The 22,391-nt window shown below is 44.0% G+C and overlaps 1 protein-coding gene across 2 annotated transcripts in view; it reads left to right on the top strand.

Annotated features, from left to right (window-relative positions):
* The window catches only part of OSBPL3 (oxysterol binding protein like 3), a 324,326-nt gene that overhangs the window by 170,016 nt on the left and 131,919 nt on the right, over positions 1–22,391 (top strand). For both annotated transcript variants that reach the window (XM_030202113.1, XM_030202121.1), the window contains exon 3: positions 20,308–20,424. In XM_030202113.1, coding sequence (XP_030057973.1) covers positions 20,308–20,424 — 117 coding nt within the window. The remainder of the gene's footprint in view (positions 1–20,307; positions 20,425–22,391) is intronic.

The raw sequence follows: 22,391 nt of genomic DNA, 5'->3' as shown, positions 1-22,391 counted from the left end.
GGGAAAGGGCATGGAAGAGAAATATATAGCTGATGAAATTTAAAGGAAAGCGCAAAGAAAAATTGTCTTATCTGATGATTTTCTTTCCTTTTAATCCTACCAAACCAGTCCAGACAAATGGGTTATATTCATCCACCAGCAGAAGGAGACAGAACAAAGTAGTTCTGAGTGAACAGCCCCCATTAAGGGATCAGTGCAGCTGTAGAATATTCAGTATATCAAATGCAGGTCTGGGTGTTTTGATCTGGACATGGTGTTCTTATGTAATGGCATTCCAGCAGTAATGTGGAGGAGTGGCCTAGTGGTTAGAGCAGCAGTCTTGCAATCTAGAGGTGGCCGGTTCAAATCCCACTGCTGCTCCTTGTGATCTTGGGCAAGTCACTTAACCCTCCATTGCCTCGGGTACAAACCTAGAGTGTGAGCCCTCCTGGGACAGAGAAATACCCAGAGTACCTGAATGTAACTCACCTTGAGCTACTTCTGAAAAAGGTGTGAGCAAAAATCTAAATAAATAAATATTGAGGTCTTCAAGTCTCTTTTCTTCTCAAACGTCTTTTGGCACAAGCTCTATATTGTTTATCTCCTTCCTTTGAACTGCCTCAAATGTTTTGATATCATTAGTAAAATACAGCCTCCAAAACTGAACACAGTACTCCAAATGGGGCCTCACCAACAACTTGTACAGAGGCATTAACACCTCCTTTCTTCTATTGGATATGCCTTTCTCTATGCAGCCTAACATCGTTTTTGGCTACAGCCACCCCCTTGTCACGTTGCTTCACTGCCTTAAGATCCTCCAACACTGTCACCCCAGGGTCCCTCTCCATCTGTGCTTATCAGCCTGTCACCCCCTAGCAAATACAGTTTTTAGGTTTCTACACCCCATGTGCAACACTACATTTCTTTGCATTAAAATTTGCATTCTTCTAATCTTTAGATCATTTCTCATGTTGTCCACTTCCTCTAGGGTGTCCACTCTGTTGCAAATCTGTGTCATCTGCAAAAAGGCAAACTTTCCCGCTATTCACCTTTCTTCCAAATACATTCTATTCACCACCACACTCTGTCGTCTGTTGGTCAACCAGTTTCTAATCCAGTTCACTACTTTGGGTCCTAACTTCAGTTCGTTCAATTTATGCACAAGCCTTCTATGAGGAACTGTGTCGGAGGCTTTGCTGAAGTCCAAATAGACCACATCTAGTGCATGCCCTCGATCAGTTCTCTGGTCATCCAGTCAAAGAAATCAATCAGATTTGTTTGACATGATTTTTCTTTGGTGAATTTGATCTCTGGTCAGTTAATCTTAGAGAAAAGATTTACAGTACCTGATTATCTTAAAGTAGCATTTGCAGCTCACATGAGTGCTTCTAAAATCCATTGAAACCAAAGTTCAACTTTGAGATCTGCTGGGTACTTGGGCCCATACTGGCTGCAGTTGGGTTTGATGTGTTTTGGTCTGACTTGGCATGGCTTTTCTTCTATTCTTGTGTTCTTTGTATTCCTTGAAGGGAGAATCCAATGCTATAACGGAAGGCTAAATATAGTCACCAATTGTGTGCCCTGCTTTATAGAATAGGTGCATGAATGGCATCACAAATTGGCACTTACACCCATCTGTCTTATCTATCTATATGTTTCATGTTTGCTTATGCCCTATGCTATTAAATGTTTTATTGCATATTCTGTTGACATTGTAATGTGGTTATTTGAATATTTTTACTACTATAATTGTCTATTGTCTATGTTTGACTTATTCTTGCTGTACACCGCCTTGAGTGAATGCTTTTAAAAAGGCGGTAAATAAATCCTAATAAATAAATATGTGCTAGGCAGTATTCTATAAAATAGGTGTGGCACATAACAGCAAATGAGCTGTACTAGTGAGTTCAGCATGGGAGTTCCACATACCTTATGAAATAGTAAGGGTAAGGGGGTGGGACTTCATATACCACCTTTCTGTGGTTACAATCAAAATGGTTTGCGTATCCTATATAATAATTCTCACCTCCAGCGTTCTAATGTGCCTGGTACTGTGGCTCCCTCGGAGGTGGTCTGCTAGGCAGTTTAGAATACACTGACATCAGTGATGTCACTGACAGCTGATTCCATGGCAAGGGGAGGAGCGTGTTTCCCTACTCTTCCCCCTGCCTGGGAAACAGCTGTCAGTGCCCCCCCCCCCCCCCCGGCGCAACACCCAAGCCCCTGCCCTGCAAAACCGCGAGCCAGGCAGGGGGAAGAGTAGGGAAACACACGGCGCATGTTTCCCTACTCCTCCCCCTGCCTACCAATTAGCTCTCAGTGCCCCCCCTTGGCGCAACACCCAAGCCCCTCCACCCCGGCGCAGCACCCAATCACCTACCCCCCCTTGACGCATCACCCAAGACCCTCCCCCCGGCGCATCACCAAAGGCCCTACCCCCCCCCCCCCTTCTCGGGCACATCAACTCCTTCGCCACCCGCAGCCGCCAATACTAACGCTGTCCGGCCGCTGCTGCTTCTCCTGTGGAGCAACAGCGGCCGGTACAAAAGAAAAAAGCCCAAAAAAAGATTTTTATCCTGAAACGCGGCTCCGTAGACAGCCATCTGGCATTGGCTGTCGTCACTGCAGCCGCTCCTCCTCTCCCCTCCACATCACTGCCCCTGCAGGAAGACCCCGGAGGAGCGCAGCAACGTCAGAGGGGAGAGGAGGAGCGGCTGCAGAGATGACAGCCAATGCCAGATGGTTGTCTACGGAGCTGTGTTTCAGGTTTAAAATCTTTTTTTTGGCTTTTTTCTTTTTGTACCGGCCGCTGCTGCTCAACAGGAGACGCAGCAGCGGCCGGACAGCGTTAGTATTGGCGGCTGCGGGTGGCGAGGGGGTTGATGCGCCGAGGGGGTAGGGGAGGGTCGCTGGACATGGGTGGCTGCAGGGGGAGAGGAGGGTCGCTGGACATGGATGGCTGCGGGGGGGGGGCAGGGAAGAGGGGGGGGGGGAGGGGGTCCTGAGACCAGAGGGGTGGCTGCAGGGGAGACAGAAGGGATACTGCAGGGGGGGCAGGGGGAGAGGAGGGTCACTGGACATGGGTGGCTGCAGGGGGGGCAGGGGAGAGAGGTGGGTCGCTGGTCATGGGTGGCTACAGGGGGGACAAGGGGAAAGGAGAGGAGGGTCGTTGGACATGGGTGGCTGCAGGGGGGCAGGGGAGAGAAGGTTCGCTGGACATGGGTAGCTGCAGGGGGAGCAAGGGAGAGAGGAGGGCCGCTGCACATGCGTGGCTGCAGGGGCAGAGGAGGGTTGGTGGGGAAGGGATCCTGAGACCAGATGGGTGGCTGTAGGGAGGACAGGGGAGACAGGAAGGGCGCTGCGGGGGGTGGGGGGATTACCCTGCTAGCGCCCATTTCATTGCCTACCGAAACGGGCCTTTTATACTAGTTATATATAGGTACTTATTTTTATACCTGGGGCAGTGGAGGGTTAAGTGACTTGACCAGAGTCACAAGGAGCTGCAGTGGGAATCAAACCCAGTTCCCCAGGATCAAAATCTGCTGCACTAACCACTAGGCTACTTTTCCACTCCAGTATCAGTGGAATAGTATCAGATATGCGTATTACAAGGTGCACTTAGACATCCAGCTTATCCTTGTCCTGGACCTGGCTTAAGCTGTTGCACCTAAGTACTGGCACGCCAAGGTGGCTTTGCGCTACTGGTCTGTTATAGAATGTGCGCTTTGCCGCTTCTACTTTTAAGCGTTGCTTTATGGAATTGCTCCCTTAGTTTTCTGTGCTGTTTATACACACTGCAACAGGTGGGCGTAAGCAAACCTGAGCTGGCTTATTCATTATGCAATACAGCAGTGTGTGGCTGGTAAACTGGAAGCTTTTAGCTTTCGCAGATCTGACACAGATCCAGACATTCAATTTCCTGCAGCAGTTCAACAACATTGAAGCATTTTCTTTCCCTCTGGAAATTCCCAAGTGGGATAAGGAAATCCAGCTCCTTAGAAGCTGGCTGTCTTCTTCAGTAAGTGCCTCTGATTAATAGCAAAGGGGAAGAGTACAGAGATCTAATGGAGAAACCTACAAAACAGGAGATGCATGGCTTGAGAGCTTGGGCAAAAATTGAAGCGTGCCTTAACCTGTCCAGCAGCACATCTGGATAATTTCTGTGTATGTACTAAAAGAAGCTGTCAACCTGTAAAATGGTCATTGTTGAACATTTTATGCTTCTGATATTTATGGATAGATGTATGTACTGAAAAAATGTGTTTTCTTCTGGAGCACCATTTGAATATTATGTACTGCTCTCACTAATTACAGCTGCCAGGTCATTCATTTTGGATTTCCAACACAGACACTTCACTGCCCCCCCCCCCCCCCCACACCCCACAGGGTGACACGTTCTTGCTTTTACTGATAGTTAATTTTCTTTTAATGTTGCTCTAACTCAAATATTAGCTTTTCGGTCATCTGATGATGAAATGCCCACTATTAAATAGTCCACACAAATTTTAGTGCATATATATATATATATATATATATATATATATATATATATTAAAAGCATACTTCAAACAGAAACACAGAATAGCATGGCAGATAAGGATCAGTAATTTCATCTAGTTAACCTAATTTTATTGCTGGTGCAAAGCCACAGACCAGTTATCAATGTTTTAGGTAGGAAGTATCCCCAGACTTCAGAAAGTGTATCACATGTACCCCCAGCAGGAGCAATGAACCTAGCAGGTTTTTTTTTAATTAAATCATAGATCAGTCGCTGAGCACTACTTGCATATTATAAATCATAGTTTTGAAAGAGGGAAGGGTAACCTAGGCCAAACACACTGTCAACACACTCTCACTCTGTCTCCCAACAGGGGCTCAACGACCCCCAACACAATATCCCCTGTCCCTGACAAGAACACCACCACCAGTTTGCCCCCTCCCTCATCCTCTTTCAGTTTGTACTCTTCCACTGTCCCACAATCAGCTGTAGTATCACACAAATCATCTTTCCACTGCACGTTGTGCTCAGCAATTTCCCCTTACTCCCCACACTGCCTCCTACTTCACTCTTGCATACCACCCCTTGTTTCCTCTCTTCTCCTCCACCCCTTCTCTTGCTTCTGCATCAATGCTCTTCCCATGCACACTATACTTTGTAGCATCCCCTTTTTCTTTCACCACTATACCATGCTACAAGTAAAAAGACCGGGGGAAGGGGCCACTAGGATAGACCGAAGGTCCATCAAGCCCAGTATCCTGTTTCCAACAGTGGCCAATCCAGGTCACAAGTACCTGGACAGATCCCAGAACAGTAAAACGGATGTCATACTGCTTGTCCAAGAAATAAGTAGTGGATTTTCTCAAGTCCATTTTAATGGCTTATGGACTTCTCTTTTAGGAAATTATCCAAACCTTTTATCCAAATGCTTTTATAAAAGCTAATTGCTTTTACCACATTCTCTGGGAATGAATTCCAGAGTTTAATTACACGTTGCATGAAGAAATATTTAGTACTTAGTAGTTTAATTGCGTGCCCCCCAGTCCTAATATTCTTGGAAAGAGTAAATAAGCAAGTCACATCCACCCGTTCTACTCCACTCAGTATTTTATAGACCTCTATCATATCTCCCCTCAGCCGTCTCTTTAAGCTGAAGAGCGCTAGCCACTTTAGCCTTTCCTTGTAGGAAAATCGTCCCATCCTCTTTATCATTTTCATCGCTCTTCTCTGTATGTTTTCTAATTTTGCTATATCTTTTTTAAGATGCAGTGACCAGAGTTGAGGCCTACTTTAAATCTAATATGTGATCCTTCCAGACAGAGTTGAGAGGAGTGTGCTCCAGAGAATGGGGCCTGTTACACTGAAAATTTGTCAGCAGATAAAGTCAAAGTCGGTGGGGTATGCCTTTTAGAACAGGTTTGTTTTTAGTGATTTCCGGAAATTTAGGTGGTCATACGTTGTTTTTACGACTTTTGGCAGTGCGTTCCATAGTTGTGCGCTTAAATAGGAAAAGCTGGATGCATAAGTTGATTTGTATTTGAGTCCTTTGCAGCTTGGGTAGTGGAGATTTAGGTATGTTCGAGCTGATCCTGTTGTGTTTCTGGTTGGCAGGTCTATGAGGTCTGTCATGTATCCCGGGGCTTCGCCGTAAATAATTTTATGAACCAGGGTGCAGATTTTGAAAGCAATACATTCTTTGATTGGGAGCCAATGCAGTTTTTCTCGGAGGGGTTTGGCGCTTTCAAACCGCGTTTTTCCAAATATAAGCCTGGCTGCTGTGTTTTGAGCGGTCTGAAGTTTCTTTATGATTTGTTCTTTGCATCCAGCATAAATTCCATTGCAGTAGCCTGCACGGCTTAATACCATTGATTGTATCAAGTTGCAAAATATTTCCCTCGGGAAGAATGATTTCATGCGTTTGAGTTTCCACATTGAGTGAAACATTTTCTTTAGTGTGGATTTCGCTTGGTTCTCTAGTGAGAGGTTCTGGTCGACTGTAACGCCGAGAATTTTCAGGCTGTCTGAGATAGGAAGGATGTAACCTGAGGTGTTTGTTTGTGGGTTTAAACGTATTGCATTGGGATGAGACAGTGTATTTTTTCTGTGTTGAGTTTACACGGGGACCCTGCTGCTTTCTCATGCAGCTCATGCCCACCTTTCACACGTCTTTGGAAATATATTGCTATTTTTCAGCACATCTCCATCATTTCACAATAAGGCTGCTGCTTCCCTTGCTCCTTAGTCTTAGGAAGCCTTACTACCAGGTGCAACAAATGTGCAAAGTATTAGATATTATAAAAGCCCTCCCTTCCTTCACTGCATGATAGTCTCTCCAATTTAGCAGCAGCCCGTCATCATTGCCCTTATTTTCACAGAGATGTGGGCCAGGATATGGTTGCATATGCACTTGGATATGCAGCGTACTCACCTGTACCCTTCTGCTGGTGCACCCCTGCTATGCCTATAATCTATGAATAATTGTATTACTGTCTTGTCCAGCTGTCATCAGGGAGAAGAGACATGTTAAGTGTTGATTGTTCAGGCATGGTACTGATTTATACATGCTGGGGTTCACCTGCCTACCAAAGGTCCTCCTGGAAGGCTGTCTTAGAGGGAGCTAAGAGGTGCAGCTACCCAGCAGGGGCTGGTTATACAAAGCAATCATCTTACTGATTCATCATATTACCACTTTTGATTCTACATCTCACTTGCCCATTACAGTGATGCTAAACATCATCCCATCTCCTCCATGGTACTTTGTTTTGATGGGTAATTGGGCTATGTGTCTGCCACTTCACTGGAAGAAAAGTCTAGAGGCTCAACTTGGGAATTGGATTTCCTTTTTTCTGTAGTTCTCTTGCTGCTGCTTCTGCTACTAGATTCAAGTCTAGATTCAAGAAAAAAAGTTGATACTATCTTGAAAGAGTGTTTCTGAAAGTGATGCAACATTCCACCATTTCAAAAATGACTCTTTGGCTTTCCTCTGTTAATGTAATTCCAGCATTACATACATTTACTGCTGATCCACAAGCACCTTTCCATTTTCCATTTTCATTTATTTGTTTTTATATCCTGCATTATCCCAAAGCATGTTTGGTTCAATGTGGTTTACATAGAACAGGATTAAATAGTTGCTTACATAAAACTGAGAGAAAATTAAGCAGCGTGTATGAAACCTACATTATAACAATATTTCTTCTAAACATGAAAGATCTAACGTTATAACATTGAGCATACTTGTAACCTTATACAACATTCAACATAAAACTGAGAGAAAATTAAGCATCAGGTATGAAATCTACATTATGACAATGGGCTGATATTTTGCAAGTTCCTTTTAAACATGAAAGTTTTGACGTTATAACTTTGAGCATATTTGTAACTTTATACAACATTCAACAGATAGGGATAGGAGCAGCAGTTGATAACTTTTGGGTGGATAGAAATGGAGGGAAAACAGGTGCCTTCTGACCTGCTAGGTTGACGTTTGGCATGTGTAATCCAGTAAGAGAATTGGTGAGTGGCAGGGAGTGATCTGACTTAGAGAAGCGAATGGGTATCTTAAGATGCTTCTGCATCGTTTAATGGTACTTCCTGTCTGCATCCCTGGGAGCAGCAGTGGTGGCTCTTGCTTCTGGAACTGGGGCTGATTTAAGAGCAGAAGATGAAAGGGCAAAGCAGTCTTTCACTACTTGCTGTACCTGTTGGTTGTGCTTGGCCCTAGCAATATCACTTCTTACCTTGACACCATGTAGCATGCTAACAACTAGATTTTCCAGATCAAAATTAATATCTGAGTCTAGAAATCCCTCATCTGAGGATTCAACAGACTCCTTTACCTGCCAAAGACTTCTCTATGTATGCTGCTCAGAGGGAAAAGGATTGTCCACTCCTCTGCTCTTTGCTTTATCTGCTGCTAGCTTTCTGCCTACCCTACCCCCTTTGTACCACTTCTACTGTCTTTTGCATCTCTCTGGAGATGGGAGCAGAAAATTGGTGTTTCTCGTTTCTGCTGAAAGCTGCTGATGTTGGTACTCTCCTCTTTAAAATAAATTCAACTAACTTCTCTTCTTTGCTTCCTCCACCACATCCTGCCTATCCCTCCAAGCATTATGCTTCAGTCAGATTAGATGTAATCTCTTTAAAGCGGGGACTCCCTCTTTTACATGTGTCTGTAAGTACTTCATGTGTGCGGTAGCGCTTTAAAAATGTGATAGGAGTAGATGACTGCCTGCCCATGTACTTTATTTGGGTTCCTTTTCTCTTTGATTTATATGCTATGTGTCCAAAGCCTGAGAGATTTTTAAAACTCACTTCCTTAAACCAGTGGGTTTTGTCCCTGTGCCAGCAGATGGGGAGGCAGAGACATTTGAATGATCCAATGACATCACCAGTATGAGTTCTGCGTTCCAGAACACCATTATTTCTTTGCCTCCAGCAGATGGTGCAGGTTGGTCTGCTGCAGCAGAATTGAAGTTCAGGCCTCACTCCTTAGTGAAAGGACCATGGTTCTGTGTTAGCGTTTACATCCAGTACTCCCAGGAAGTGGTCTGCAGACATATTCTAAGTGCCAATTGTTGCCTGTGGGCTTCCTTCAGGTGCCAGAGGATCTGCCAGTGACCTCCAGTGGACCTTGCCATGGGGTGAGGTTTGTTTTGGGTGGGGGGTTTCCCTTTTCTCTCACCCTCCACCCATCTTTCAGCCTTTCTCCCCCTGGGACTCTTTGTGTGTGTGTGGGGAGAGGAGGAATCCTTTAAAATGAAACCAAACTATTGGAACCACGCTGTCTTTTTACAGTTCAACAGCAGGACTCCCTGGTGGAGCCTGAGAGGGATGGAAATCTCGGGCTTTCTGTTCTAACTGCTTCCACTGTTTCTTCTATGCCTTCAATGAGGAGGTGTTGGGTACTGTGGGAGCTGGCATAGGAGCACCGTGGCCATATTCTACTGCCTCCACTGTGATAGTTATAGCATTGCTGAAGCTTTTAGTAGCTTTAAAGAGCCATGGTTATCTTCTACACAGCATCAGGGGGTTTCCCAACCAGTCTCTTTGCTGGTGGAGACTTAAGGGAGCCTGCCATGAAAAGTGTGGCAGCTATTTTGTTGTCAGCCCACAAGGCTCATATATAACCTCCCTTAAGAGATATCCCAGCTTATTTTCCTCCCCGGGTAGATTTCTTACCCCTGTGGTAGGTTCTGGATCAGGCAGTGTTCCCATGGTTGTCCCAGTTCAATTTAGGGCAGCAGTTTGCTAGAGCAATTTCAGTAGGCCTTAAAGCAGCCTTTGCTGTGTTCCATATGCTCAAGTTCAGGAACCTCCGACAGGTTTGAGCTATTCAGAAGTTGTTATGAGGAACATTTTCAGCAGGGCTAAGTGGCCTAGACATACAAGTTCACCTTTCTGTGATTTGGTGGCAATCGTATTGCTGCCTTCCGCTTGGGAGGAATCGTTGCGGCTCCAGGGGGATGGCAGTTACTCCACCGCAGGGGACTTATCTCCAGAGCAGTTGAGTTCACTAACTGTACTTCTTTGCATCTACCACCATTTCCTGCTTCTCAGGGATTACTCCTTAGGAGGTCAAGTTGGTGACCTAATTTTGGACAGGTTCTGTAAGCCCTCAAAGGTTTTTTTTTTGTTTTTTTTGCTTCACAGAGCCCTCTCCCAGTGGGTACTTTTCAGAGTGGGAGGCTCCTGATTTAGTGGTAAAGATACCAGGGTTATGGGCAGGCTGTAGCCCCTTTCCAATACTGACCTTGGATGCCTTTCCAAAAGTGAGTGCTTTGATAGCTGTGGTAACTTAAAAAGACCACCATCCCCATGGAAAGAAGAGTTGCATTGAAAGATTTTCATGATTGAAAGGTGGAACAGTTACTTAAACCACTTTTTTTTCTCCTTGGTTTTATGTATTCAAGCTGCTTTTATATGGCTAGAGCACCTCCTGCACTGGTTTCAACAACTCCTGTCCTCTCCCAAAGTAGCTAGGTTTGAGTTAGGAGCAGCCTTTTTAGTGGATGGCCTTTTATGATGTGACAGTTTCTGCCCACTCAGTTTCATATTTAGTGTTTGCTCAGGTAGGCTGTGGCTCTGTAATTGGTCTGCAGATGAAGGTCTAAGTTATGGCTTAGCAAGCTCTTTCAGAGAGGTAGGGGGGGGGGGGCGTTCTGACCTGGCTTTACAGCCTGCCTCATCAATCACTAGCACAGCACTAACACAGACTACTCAACAATTACTGTGGATTCTTTTGGATTCATATTAGGTAAATGAGACTTTTATTAGAGGTTCATTTCAAACAGTCTAAGATACACAATGATTAAGATATATACACAATGATTAAGCTTTATAACTGAAAAGAAACAATACCTATCTATAGTTAAAAACAAACAATCATTACATCACTGGTCACCAGGGGCGTAGCTAGGTGGGCCTACGGGGGCATGGGCCCCTACAGATTTAGTTCTGGCCCCCTCTACTTTCAACCCCCCCCCCCCCCCCGCCGACCCTCCCCTGCCACTTTTGACCCGCTGCTGCCACAAGGTACCTTTGCTGGTGGGGTTCCTCAACCCCCGTCAGCCTTAGTCTTCTTCAGTGCCAGTCTCCGGCGCGTTCGCTAATCTGTGCTGTGAGTCCTGATGTCCTGCACGTTCCTTTAAGTGAAACTGCTCTCGCTTTTGGAACTCTACTTTATTTGCTGAAATACAAAAGGTGGATGAATAGGAGTCATCCAAAGTAGCTTTCTGCAGCTACCTTCTTTCTGCCACCTGTCTCTGAAGGCACAAAAGAAAATGGTGCTGAATTGCTGGTGTTTGCTTTCAGCTTTTGTTCAATTTCGTGCTGAGCTTCTGACACCAGCAATGGGATTTGGGAATAGTGAGGCAGGGAAAGTCTTCTGGATGCTTGTTAGAAAGTTTCAATATGAGTGGTGAAGTGAATTGTGCTGCCTCTCCCAAAGTAGCTTCTCTGTGTCTGGCACCATGAATCTGCAATATTGCCAGATAGAAAGGAAAAAATGACGATTCAGATTGTTAAAGGAATGCAAACCAAAAATGCTCTTTTTCATCATCTGTTGCCATCCATTTTTTAAAAAACGCATGCACAACCTAACGTGTGTGTGAGAGACACACACAGATCTGCTAAAAGTATTTCTGATGCATCCTTTCCCCACCTCTGTGTTATCCTCTTGGTTGTGGTTTGGCGTTTTTTTGGCAGCTTTAGTTGAACAGATTGCCATTTGAAATCCAAGTTCTAAGAGAAGCTGCTGGACACAAGTAGATCAGAAGACCCACTTCCTTGATTCCCTTTTGAAATCCAAGTTCTAAGAGAAGCTGCTGGACACAAGTAGATCAGAAGACCCACTTCCTTGATTCCCTTTTGAAAAAATTAAGGGGCCCCTTTAATAAAGTGTGTTAGGCTGTTAACATGCAGTTTGGCATGCGTTAACAGCTAACTACTACTACTACTACTTAGCATTTCTATAGCGCTGCTAGGGTTACGCAGCGCTGTACAAGTTTAAACATGGGGAAGGACAGTCCCTGCTCGAGAGAGCTTACAATATGTACAAACACGTTAATAGCCTACGTGCTTATATTTACAGTTAGCATGAGGTAGTTGTTTATTAAGGCCATTTTTTGGAAGGGTGGAACTGGGAGGGGCATAGGTCAAGAATGTGCTTAGAAAGAATTTGGCACTGAACACACTGCACTTAGCATCTGCCCAATCTGTAATTAGCACAGGACCACTTACTGCCTCCTAAATAGGAGGTACTAAGTGCTTCTGCATTAACTGTGAGCTGAGTATCACGCACTAATGGGCATTTTTTAATCTTATTTTTATTGAAAAAGAATATACATGCTTGCAGTTTTTTTCCCCATTTACTCCCTCCCTCACCCCCTTTGTATCACAGCAATGAACTGACACTTCCAGACTTGGTGGACTAATGGGCATTTTAACGCAGTAAAAGAAAAGAAGCACAAGAGGAATTCAGAATTGGCTTGGCTTAAACATATTCCTTTATTTAGGGACCTGACACGGCCCCTGACTCAGGCATCTTGCTGAAATATGGGCCATGTCGGGTCCCTTAATAAAGAAACATCTTTATGCCAAGTCAGTTCTGAAGGCCCCTTGTACTTTATTCCTTTGCTGGTTGTTTGGTTGTGCTTTGGACCAGGGGCTTAGCTATGTGGGGCCACGGGCCCCCACACATTAAGCCCTGGCCCCCTCTACAATTGACCCCCACCAGCCGTCCCCAACCCCCGCCAGCCAAACAGTGTTCTTCAGCGCCGGTCGACTCTGGCGTCTTCGTTGTGTGATAATCTGTTTCTGACGCCTTACGTCCTTCACGGGGCTACATACAGGACGTGCACGGTGCAGGACGTCAGGAGTTTGAAACAGATCATCACACAGCGAAGGTGCCAGAGTCGACTCACGCTGAAGAAGACTCTTATGCTGGTGGGGGTTGGGGACCCCCACCAGCAAACAAGGTACCTGGTGGAGGGTTTTTGCGGTGCCGGTGGGGGTTTTTTTGCGGCGGGGGGGTCCAAAGTGGCAGGGGGAGGTGGCTAAACAGTGCCCCCCACCTCAGGCTCTGGCTCCCCCTCCCGCCGAGGTCTGGCTGCACCCCTGCTTTGGACTCCATCTCTTCTGGTTGCCGCATTTTTAATGCGGTAACAGCTTATTACATTCTGGGCACCCCCCTCCCACCACCACTAATTTCCTGTGTTAAAGCGCATTAAGTACAGAATCTAACACACTGTAATAAAAGAACCCACAAATATTCCATTCTGTACCTGGGATTCCTAGCATATGTTAATGAATCCCCGAGTCCATAAAATCTAAATCTCTCTTGGTTGCTTTAGCAAGTGTGTTTTTTTTTTCTCACAGCTAAAACCCAGCAAACTCTGTTACTAATAGTTGAAGAGCTCGAATGTAAAATTTCTATTTTTATTTTCATTGTTGGAAATCATGTTGGCTTTTTTGTTTTCAGAGCTACTTAAAAACAAGCTGTGAAATTACTGCTGAATTTCTTTGTATGATAAAAGAAAGCAATTTGAGCTGAGAACTATGAATATGGAAGCTCCTTTGTTCCCATTGTGGTAATCTACTTATGTTAAGAACTGGACCAAGCCTTTCATTTCTAATTCCTTAATGTCCTTTGTCTCATTTCTGTCACAGTTGGTATTTCTCTTCCCACATTCTCCATTCCTTTGATCTTTTGCCCTTTTTTATCCTTCTAGCAGTGCTAATGTTGCAGGTCATTTCATGATTTTCAGAGCGTGATAGATTCCTGGGGAATTCTGTGCAAATTCTGCATTGGGAAGAATTTCCACCTGCAACAGGAGTTGGATGTGGCAGACTTGGACAGCTCTCCTGTATTGTTCCTTTGGTACATATTGTACCACCCTTTGCAAAGACAACAGCAAAACAGTCCACAAATAAAGAAAAAAAAAACATACTGTATATATTGAAGAATTCATTTGGGCATTGAAAACACATCTCAGGAAGCATCTCTCTTGATTTCCCCTTTCCACTCTTATCTCCCCCATCCCCCCCGCCCACCACACATACATCAGTAACAGGGCAAGAGGATGAGACAGATGGGTGCATATTAGACCATGTCCTCCTTTGCCATTCTGGGTTAAACTGCTGATCTGACCTGCCCCAGCAGTCAGGAGCAGAGGACCAGGCTGTGGCTCAGAGTGCATCCATTTGCCACCTCCTGTTGATGCATGATTCATGAAAGGGGACAAGTATAGAGAGCAAACAGGGGAGAGCATGCTTGTTGTACTGCTCGGTGTGGAAGGGAGAAAAGGCATGGGGGTATGTGCCTGGGGCCATAGGAGCCAACTTTTCAAAATTAATGGGGATGCTAAGCCCAATGGAAATAGCCCTACAAGGAATTTTCTCAATATTGGGGGTGCTCAAGCACCCACAGCACCCACAGAGTCGGCTCCAATGCCTGGGGCAGACCTTGGGGGTAGAGGAAACGGAGGGGGGGGGGAGTCTAGTAGGAGTTGGGGGGAGAGAGTACTTTTGGGGAGGAGGTAGAGACAGAGTGAATAGGGAAACAGAGAAAAGGGGAGGGGGGAAGGAGGTGAATTAGGAGACAGAAAAAGCTGGGTGGTGTCCACTATGTAGACTGAACAGAGGAAGCAACAGTGTGAACCCGCCAGGAGAGGGGAAAGGGGTCAAGCCCTAGGGAGGGGTTCAAGGAAAGTTAGGAAAGAGATGGGGAAGTTGGAACTGGAGTTAATATTGTTGAGGAGAGTTGAGCCTGAGTAGGGGATCTGACCTGGGGTAGGGAGGAGCCTGGCCTTTATGATGGGGGACTTCTTCACAAAACGTAATGTGAATAATTTTAAAGTAATTTGTATAGAATTTTCAAAATTCTTGCTCAGAAGTCTGCCAAGAGTAAGCAGTTCTGAAAGACTGTATGCAAATTCACTCTTTTTTTTTTTTTGCTTCAATGCTTCACTGCTAAGCCTACTTATGAGCCACCTCCCACGTGGGGTGTAAGGCCCTTAATGGAAATGCATTTGTTAAATGGCCAGATTGATTCAAAGTCCTTTTCCCTATAGGCTCAGGATGTGAACAAAGCCTTGGTTAATCAAGCCCCCCAGTATTTTAACATTTAAAATATTTACAAGACTGGAGTGGTAGCACTGTTAAGTGTCAGTAAAGTCATTCTGCTTTGTACTTCCAGCTCCATTGGAACCAGAGTGGGAGACAGGCACCATGAGCCTTCTTTCCTAACTGCCCATGGGTTTTCCCTTTTTCTTCCCTCCCCCCTCTCGTTCACTCACCATTAACATATCTGATCTGGTTATTAAAGTGGTGACTTCCAGTTGGGTATTGGAGCAGTAGGGCAGCAGGATCTTGCTGTTCTCGACAGCCCCCTTCATACCTGCGCTCGTTAATGGCATGTACCCCGATTTTTTTCAATCTACTACTTGAGGATGCAGAGACTGGTGCTCCAAGACCTGACAGTAGTTGATCAGCAGGCAGATGGCATCTAAATCTGCAAAGGAGCGGGAGAAAGAGAAATATGGTGAAGCCAAGATGGCAGACAGGCATGTGCCACCTTATCCCTCTCTGAGCTCAAAATGTACTGCAGAGAATATCACAGTGGAGCATACTATCGACAGATAGCTCCAACTAATAGAAGCTGGATGGCATAGAGCAGATTTTCACCACCATCTCAACCAACCTGCAGGCGGTTCAGCGCTTTCCCACTCATGGCAGGCTCAATGTGGCTTACATGGGGCAATGGAGGGTTAAGTGGTCACAGGGAGCTGCCTGTGCCTGAAGTGGGAATTGAACTCAGTTCCTCAATTCCCCAGGACCAAAGTCCACCACCCTAACCACTAGGCCACTCCTCCACTCCACTCCTTCTAGAGGGGGATTATTCTCATCTCTCCAGAGCTCACTCCACAATGTCTGGGATTGGCTACCTCCCGGTTTCTAGGGGAATGTTGTCCTTCATAGTGGACACGACCATCAGGATTGATCATAATGCCAGATCATGCCTGGGTGGAGATGGGCCTCCAGTTCAGTTCTGCCCCTGGTTCGGGAGTTTCTTGGAGGTTTCCAATATATCTGTATAAGGATAGCAACTTCTTCCCGTTTTTGTTTACTTAATGACAAGATTATGTAGAAGATAATAGATTATCAAGATGAGCCCATATTGTACTGGGAGGCGGAAAAGGCAGTGTTAAAGGGAGAAATAATTTCCTATGTTAGCGTTCAGTGGAATGCCCGCCACCAATGCAGTCTTATGATTAGAACAGCAGGTGACAACCCTCCATCGGCAATATGGGTGTCATCATTCTTTAGACCTTAAAATGCAGCTTTTGGAGGCCCAACAGGCCTTTAAATGAGCTTTTACACAAAATGCTAAGAAATCTACGCTTTGTTATAAATGTCAGCTTTATAAGTTCGCTAACAAAGGCAGCAGTTTGCTAGCTCATTTAGTTTGCAAAGGTAAAGGCCACAGTAAAATTGTCACTCTGAAGGACCATGGGGGTGTGATTGTGCACAAGGGGGCTGGGAGTGAGAACATGCCTTGGCTTTGCAACATACCTCTATTTTCTTTAAACACTGAGTGAGGGTAATGTTTATATCATATCCTGGAATGTCTCTGGAATAAACTCATCCATTAAGCGCAGTAAAACTTTAGTGCCACTGAAATGCCACAGGGTGGACATAGCCTGCCTCCAAGAGAACAAATTGACTGACCAAGAACATAAAAAGTTATATTGTGGTTGGTTGGGTGATGTATATTATTCCTCCTCCTCTCATAAGAGAGCGGAGGTGGTAGTTTTGGTCTGTAAAACCTTGCCCTGTAAAGTTCACTTAGTCACTAAAGACGCTTACGGGTGATTTATTCTCTTAAAAGTTAATCTTGATGGGAGAGAATTTTATCTTTTCACAGTCTGTGCCTCGAATGCCTATGAACAATTTTTTTAAAGTTGTAGTTGGGCCTTGATAGGATCTCCACGCCATTGATTTACACAGGAGATTTTAATCATGTTGGACCCCAGTTTAGACAGACCTTCTCTTCAAGGGACTGTTTTGGGGCCTCATAAAGGTGTCTCTTACCTTTATTCTTCCTTAGGCCTTATAGATCTGTGGCACCTCCTGCTGAGTCTGACTACACCCACCTTTTAAAGGCACATGGTACATTATCTCTCATTGACTACATCCTGACTTTGCAATACCTTTTCCCACTGGCCAAAGGTGCTGAGAAGGGCTAACTGAGATTTCTGACCACTCTCATTTGGGTAGACATGGAGTTGGGTGTGGAAGGTTCCAGGTTGCTGGTTGGCGATTTCCCTCTTATTTGCACTAGGATCCAGATTTTCGTAAATATCTCCAGCAGAAGTGAGCCGATTTTGTGGATTTTAATGCACAACGTGTCGGAAGGCTGTATTTTTTTTAGGGAAACTACAAAGGTAGTTCTCCATGGGGTCATCATGGCCTACATGTCTGTGAGAGCCAAACACATCGTGCAGGGGATTCAGCTCTTGGAGCGCAAATATCAGCTAGCTAAATCACTCTATATTCGGCAGCCAACCCCAGTGTTCAGAGACCCTGTCGGCTACTCAGGCAGCTTTGAATGCACTTATTCATGAGCGTAATAAAAAGTCACTTTTCTATTGTAAATTCCATTATCATCATTATGATAACAGGTTGGGGAAGCTGCTTGCACAGGCAACAAAGACCTTTCATGGGTTGCAATATATTGCTCGCTTGTTGACAGATAATGGCAGCATTACTACTAATCAAACAGATAGCTGTGTGATTTTTTGCCGATTTCCATCAGATGTATACTGCGCATCCCCTGGGTGAGGGCCTTGCTATATCTGATTAACTAGCAGATAGTGGTATGCCGCAGCTTCCGCAGACTGCTGTGGAGCTGCTTAACTTACCTGTGCAAGCTAACAAAATTCAGCGGGCCATTAAGCTTACGAAGACTGGTATGGCCTTGGGCCCTGATGGGTACTCTCTGGAATGCTATGAAGTGCTGCAGCCACACCTTTGTGGAACTTTGGAAGCAATTTTCTCTAGAGGTAGACACTTTTCCCATAGTTTTAAACAAACTTTTTCTAGAGGTAAGATCTTAACAGCCAAAGAACTTTAAAAATATAGTAGCAAGGCTCAAATTCTGTTCTAAAAGACAGTTATTTTCTGTTCTTTGGTGGCTGGAGAGGTAGCACTGCTACTGACCTGAAGTAGGTGTTAAGGTGTGAGGAAGTAGAATATTTACAAATTATTAAGGGCAATCTGATTTACAGAGTTAACTTGAAAGGGTCTGTTTGAAGCAGTCCCCTTAGATTCAAAACTATATAAAGAGGAAAGATCCCACTTAACTTTCTTTCTGAGAAGTTCTGAGAGAAGAGGACATTTCTCTGGAAAGTGAACATTATTTTGCTTTGTGCTTTGGAACTTAAAGATTGAGGTTTAAAGGAGGACTTGTAGGTTAGTGATAGGCAGAATAAAAAAAATATAAAAGCAAACTTTATCAACCAATCTCCATACTCTTTTCCTCTGGTTTTAAAACTTGAACTTTGTACCTAAGCATTAACAGATATCCTCTAGAAGAGGCACAGAAGGACCTAGTTTAGTCATCAATCTGGATGTCACAACTGCCTACGTTAAGAAAAAAGAAAATTGAACTATATCTCATGAAATGAGAAAGAGATTTGTGAATAGTCTAATAGCACCTGGTGTGGGACAGGGCTAGCAAAATATTTGGGGATGCAGTACAGATCTCTGTCAGATATTCCGTATAATATACTATACTATTAGACACATGATCTCAACATCAGTGGTGGGATTGTCGGTATATATCCAGGGCTTTTGGGCACATGTGTTTACTACTATCCATGAAATAATGGACTCTGCTTTAGAAATGGACTGCTGCCTTGCCCTAGCAGATTTCCTTCTCATTTTCTCCTCTTTTGGCAAGATTTGGCATAGTAGCTCTGCTGATATCATAGTGAACTGCTGGAAAGAAGAGCAGACCCACGTGGTGAAGTAAAACAAAGTCTATTTAGCGCAGATAAAAAAAACATACAGCTTTCCTCTAACTGCCCAACATGGCCATGTTTCGCCCTCTCAAGTGCTGCATCAGGGACTTACTTAACATAAACCAGCAGAAGCAATTCAAATTTTTCCCTGTCTGGTTGATACAGAGCAGCATACAAAGCAAAGCTCACCGACAGCAGGCTTTTTTTCTCTAAACAGAGTTGTTTTTCTCCAAATAGCTACAGCCTGTCACACAGTCTGCTCCTATATGAAATTTGCTAAACATGGTCATGTTGGGCGGTTAGAGGAAAGTTGTATGGGGCCCTTTTACAAAGGCGCGCTGAAAAATATGCTGCAGTAGTGTAGATGCGTATTTTGGGCGTGCACAGAATCATTTCTCAGCACACATGTAAATGCCTTTTTAAAATTTTTGCTGAAAATGGGCATGCGGCAAAATGAAAATTGTTGCGCTTCCATTTTGGGTCTGAGACCTTACCACCAGCCATTGACCTAGCGGTAAAGTCTCATGTGGTAACTGGGCGGTAATGACCTAGGCGCATCAAATGCCACTTGGCACACGTCCAATACGCGCATCTGAAAATAAAAATGATTTTTCGGACGCATGTATTGGGCGAGCGCCGAAAATGAAATTACCACAAGAGCCACGTGGCAGCCGGGCAGTAACTCCATTTTGGTGCGCGTAGATGCTTATGTGGCTTAGTAAAAGGGGCCCCTATGTTTTTTATCTGTGCTAAATAATTTTTTTTTACTTCACCACGTGGTTCTTTTTTTTTTTTTTTTCCCTGTTCTAGATCTTGCAGAACTGTCTATGTGCTTTTTAGTGAACTGCTGGAACAATCTAACCAATATCACAAGGTGTGGAAGATTAAAGTCTCAACCAGCCAAATTTAAGGACAAAAGCTTAGAATTCTGTGCAGTGTAGAACCCCTTTCTGGAATACACAGGTCATGTCTTTGCTTCCAAACCAGCATTGCTTGTCTGCCTTCAACTTGTGTAATGTGCTTCCAAACAGCTGCCATGTTGTAGACTAGATGTTTCCCTCTGGGCATGTCCAACTCTGTGAAAATATGGAAATCATGTGTTATGTTTACTATATTGTACGTATGTTGGCTGCTCATAGGCCTATTATATTGACATTTTATTGATTTAAAATTCATTAAAATTCATTACAGTAACATTCACTCTATAGCATGTGGATGAAATGGTTTTTCATCTGAAGCCCAGTCTTGTGCATACACTAATAAATGTGTACGGGGGTGATCGGTACGATTTGTTTGTTTTCTGAACAGGACAGCTGGGAGGTTGTAGAGGGCTTGCGGGGAAGCATGAGTTATGCCCAGGAAATGCAGACGCAGGAAGGCTATCTGCTGAAGAAGAGAAAATGGCCACTGAAAGGCTGGCACAAGGTAGGTTTACGTTGCATAACTACTAGGATTTGTTTACTGTTAAGCATCTCTATGTACATTGGTACCTTGTTAGACGATGTGTTTGAGAGAGACAAAAGGTAGTTTTATTGTTTTGTTAAATGGGATAGGTGTTCACATGGAAATAACAGTTTTTGGCCAGACTTCATTTGAAGTGGCAAGTAGTCACTAATGGGCTCAGTTCTCAACTGGTTTAGGTGCCTAACTTTGGGAGTAAGCTTTTGTCAGTTTTCATTACCTAAATTCCTAAATTTTAAATTCCTAGAAGAATGTGTGGTCGAAGGGGGGAAGAAGCAGGGGCATTTAACACAGGTCATCAACACTGACACCTAAATCTAAACATTTTACTTTCTTAAATGTGGGTGAAAATCCACCTAAATTTAGGCTTCTAAAATGCAAGAACTGAGCATCTGTTGAACATTGACCCCCACCCCCCCCAATGACCCCAGCTTTTAATTTTAACAAAAGCCCAACGGTCACTATTTGATGTGTCACTCTCCTGCTATTTGTATTTCTTCTCTCTGTACCTTCTGCTACTTGTTCATGAAATATGCTCTTCCTTTTCATTATCATACCCTCCTTCATTTTGTATTTTTGGACATCTTGACTACTGTAACAGCTGTCTTGCAGGCTCACTTATGCATCTCGCCAGCAGTTCCAGTTCCAGCAGAGCCATCAAGCTGTTTGCATTTCTGCTTTCCAGGACTTATCCCCCTTTCCTTGTAGTTCAGTAGCTTTCCACTGAATGTAGAATATCCTTAGTTTACTAAAACCTGCCCTCTTTCTTCTCAGTCTTTGTGTTTCTAGCCAGCCTTGTCCCATTTTTTCTGCTTTCTCTATACTACTACTGATTTCTTTATCAGGACAAAACTTTAGAAAGCTATAATTTTCCACCTGGTTTATTCTAGCTTAGTATCAATCATCAGATTTTAATTATTCATTTACTATGCAACTTTGTACTGTTTTATACACTCTGCAGAACCAAAACAAATAGAGTGAGAATGCACACATGAAAACTGTTTTAATTCAAACAGGACATTAAAATGGTTTAAAACTAATTGCAAAATGTGCTACAAAAAATGAATGTGAATGGAAGAGATATAATGGTGGCTACTTTGTTACCAGTGTAGCATTTTTTACTGGCACTCGTAAGCTGCTCAAGTTAGCCAATGTTTGTATCTCCCCTTGTGAATAAAGGGCTTTGCTTAAGTGCGGTGTAACAGCAAACTAGTGAAACATCTGAAAAGCATAATTAAATTCACTTTTCTGGCATCTACTCTGGATTCATAAGATGTTGGGATTCTGAAGCTGCAAGATCAACTGGAAGGAAATTGTATCCTCATATCAAACTGTTTCAGCGAAAACTGCCTGCTTCAGGGGTCTCCTCTCAAATTCTGCTCATCCAACGAGCTGGACGAAATCCAATTATACTCGGACCTAGAAGAGGTTTTTAGAAAACTGCGCCTGAAGGCACATTTTCACAACAAAGGGACCCCCAACAGACCAAGATACAGTTTTAAACAAAAGAACACTTATTTCACCCCACAGGATGGACAAAACCACAAGCTGGACAACTACATAGAAAGCTTCAGACATAGGGTAAAATCACAACTTTCCAGCAAACAAAAGAAAATTCTGTACAATCTTACTCCACCAGAAAGAGCAGCCATTAGAACTCTACAAACTAACGAACGCATTATCATCAAACCCGCAGACAAAGGAGGCGCAGTGGTAATTATGGACACCCAAAAATACATTGAAGAAGGGCACAGACAGCTCTCAAACAATACATATTACAGGAAACTAACTGAGGACCCCACACAGGATTATACAAAGCAGCTTATTATTATTAGCATTTGTATAGCGCTACCAGACGCATGCAGCGCTGAACACCTGACCTTATCACAACATTTCCTAAACAAGTACAGCCACATCTGAAGAAACTCATA

This window comes from Microcaecilia unicolor, chromosome 1, assembly GCF_901765095.1.
Source record: "Microcaecilia unicolor chromosome 1, aMicUni1.1, whole genome shotgun sequence".
Taxonomy (NCBI): domain Eukaryota; kingdom Metazoa; phylum Chordata; class Amphibia; order Gymnophiona; family Siphonopidae; genus Microcaecilia; species Microcaecilia unicolor.
This window is presented reverse-complemented; position numbering and strand designations above follow the sequence as displayed.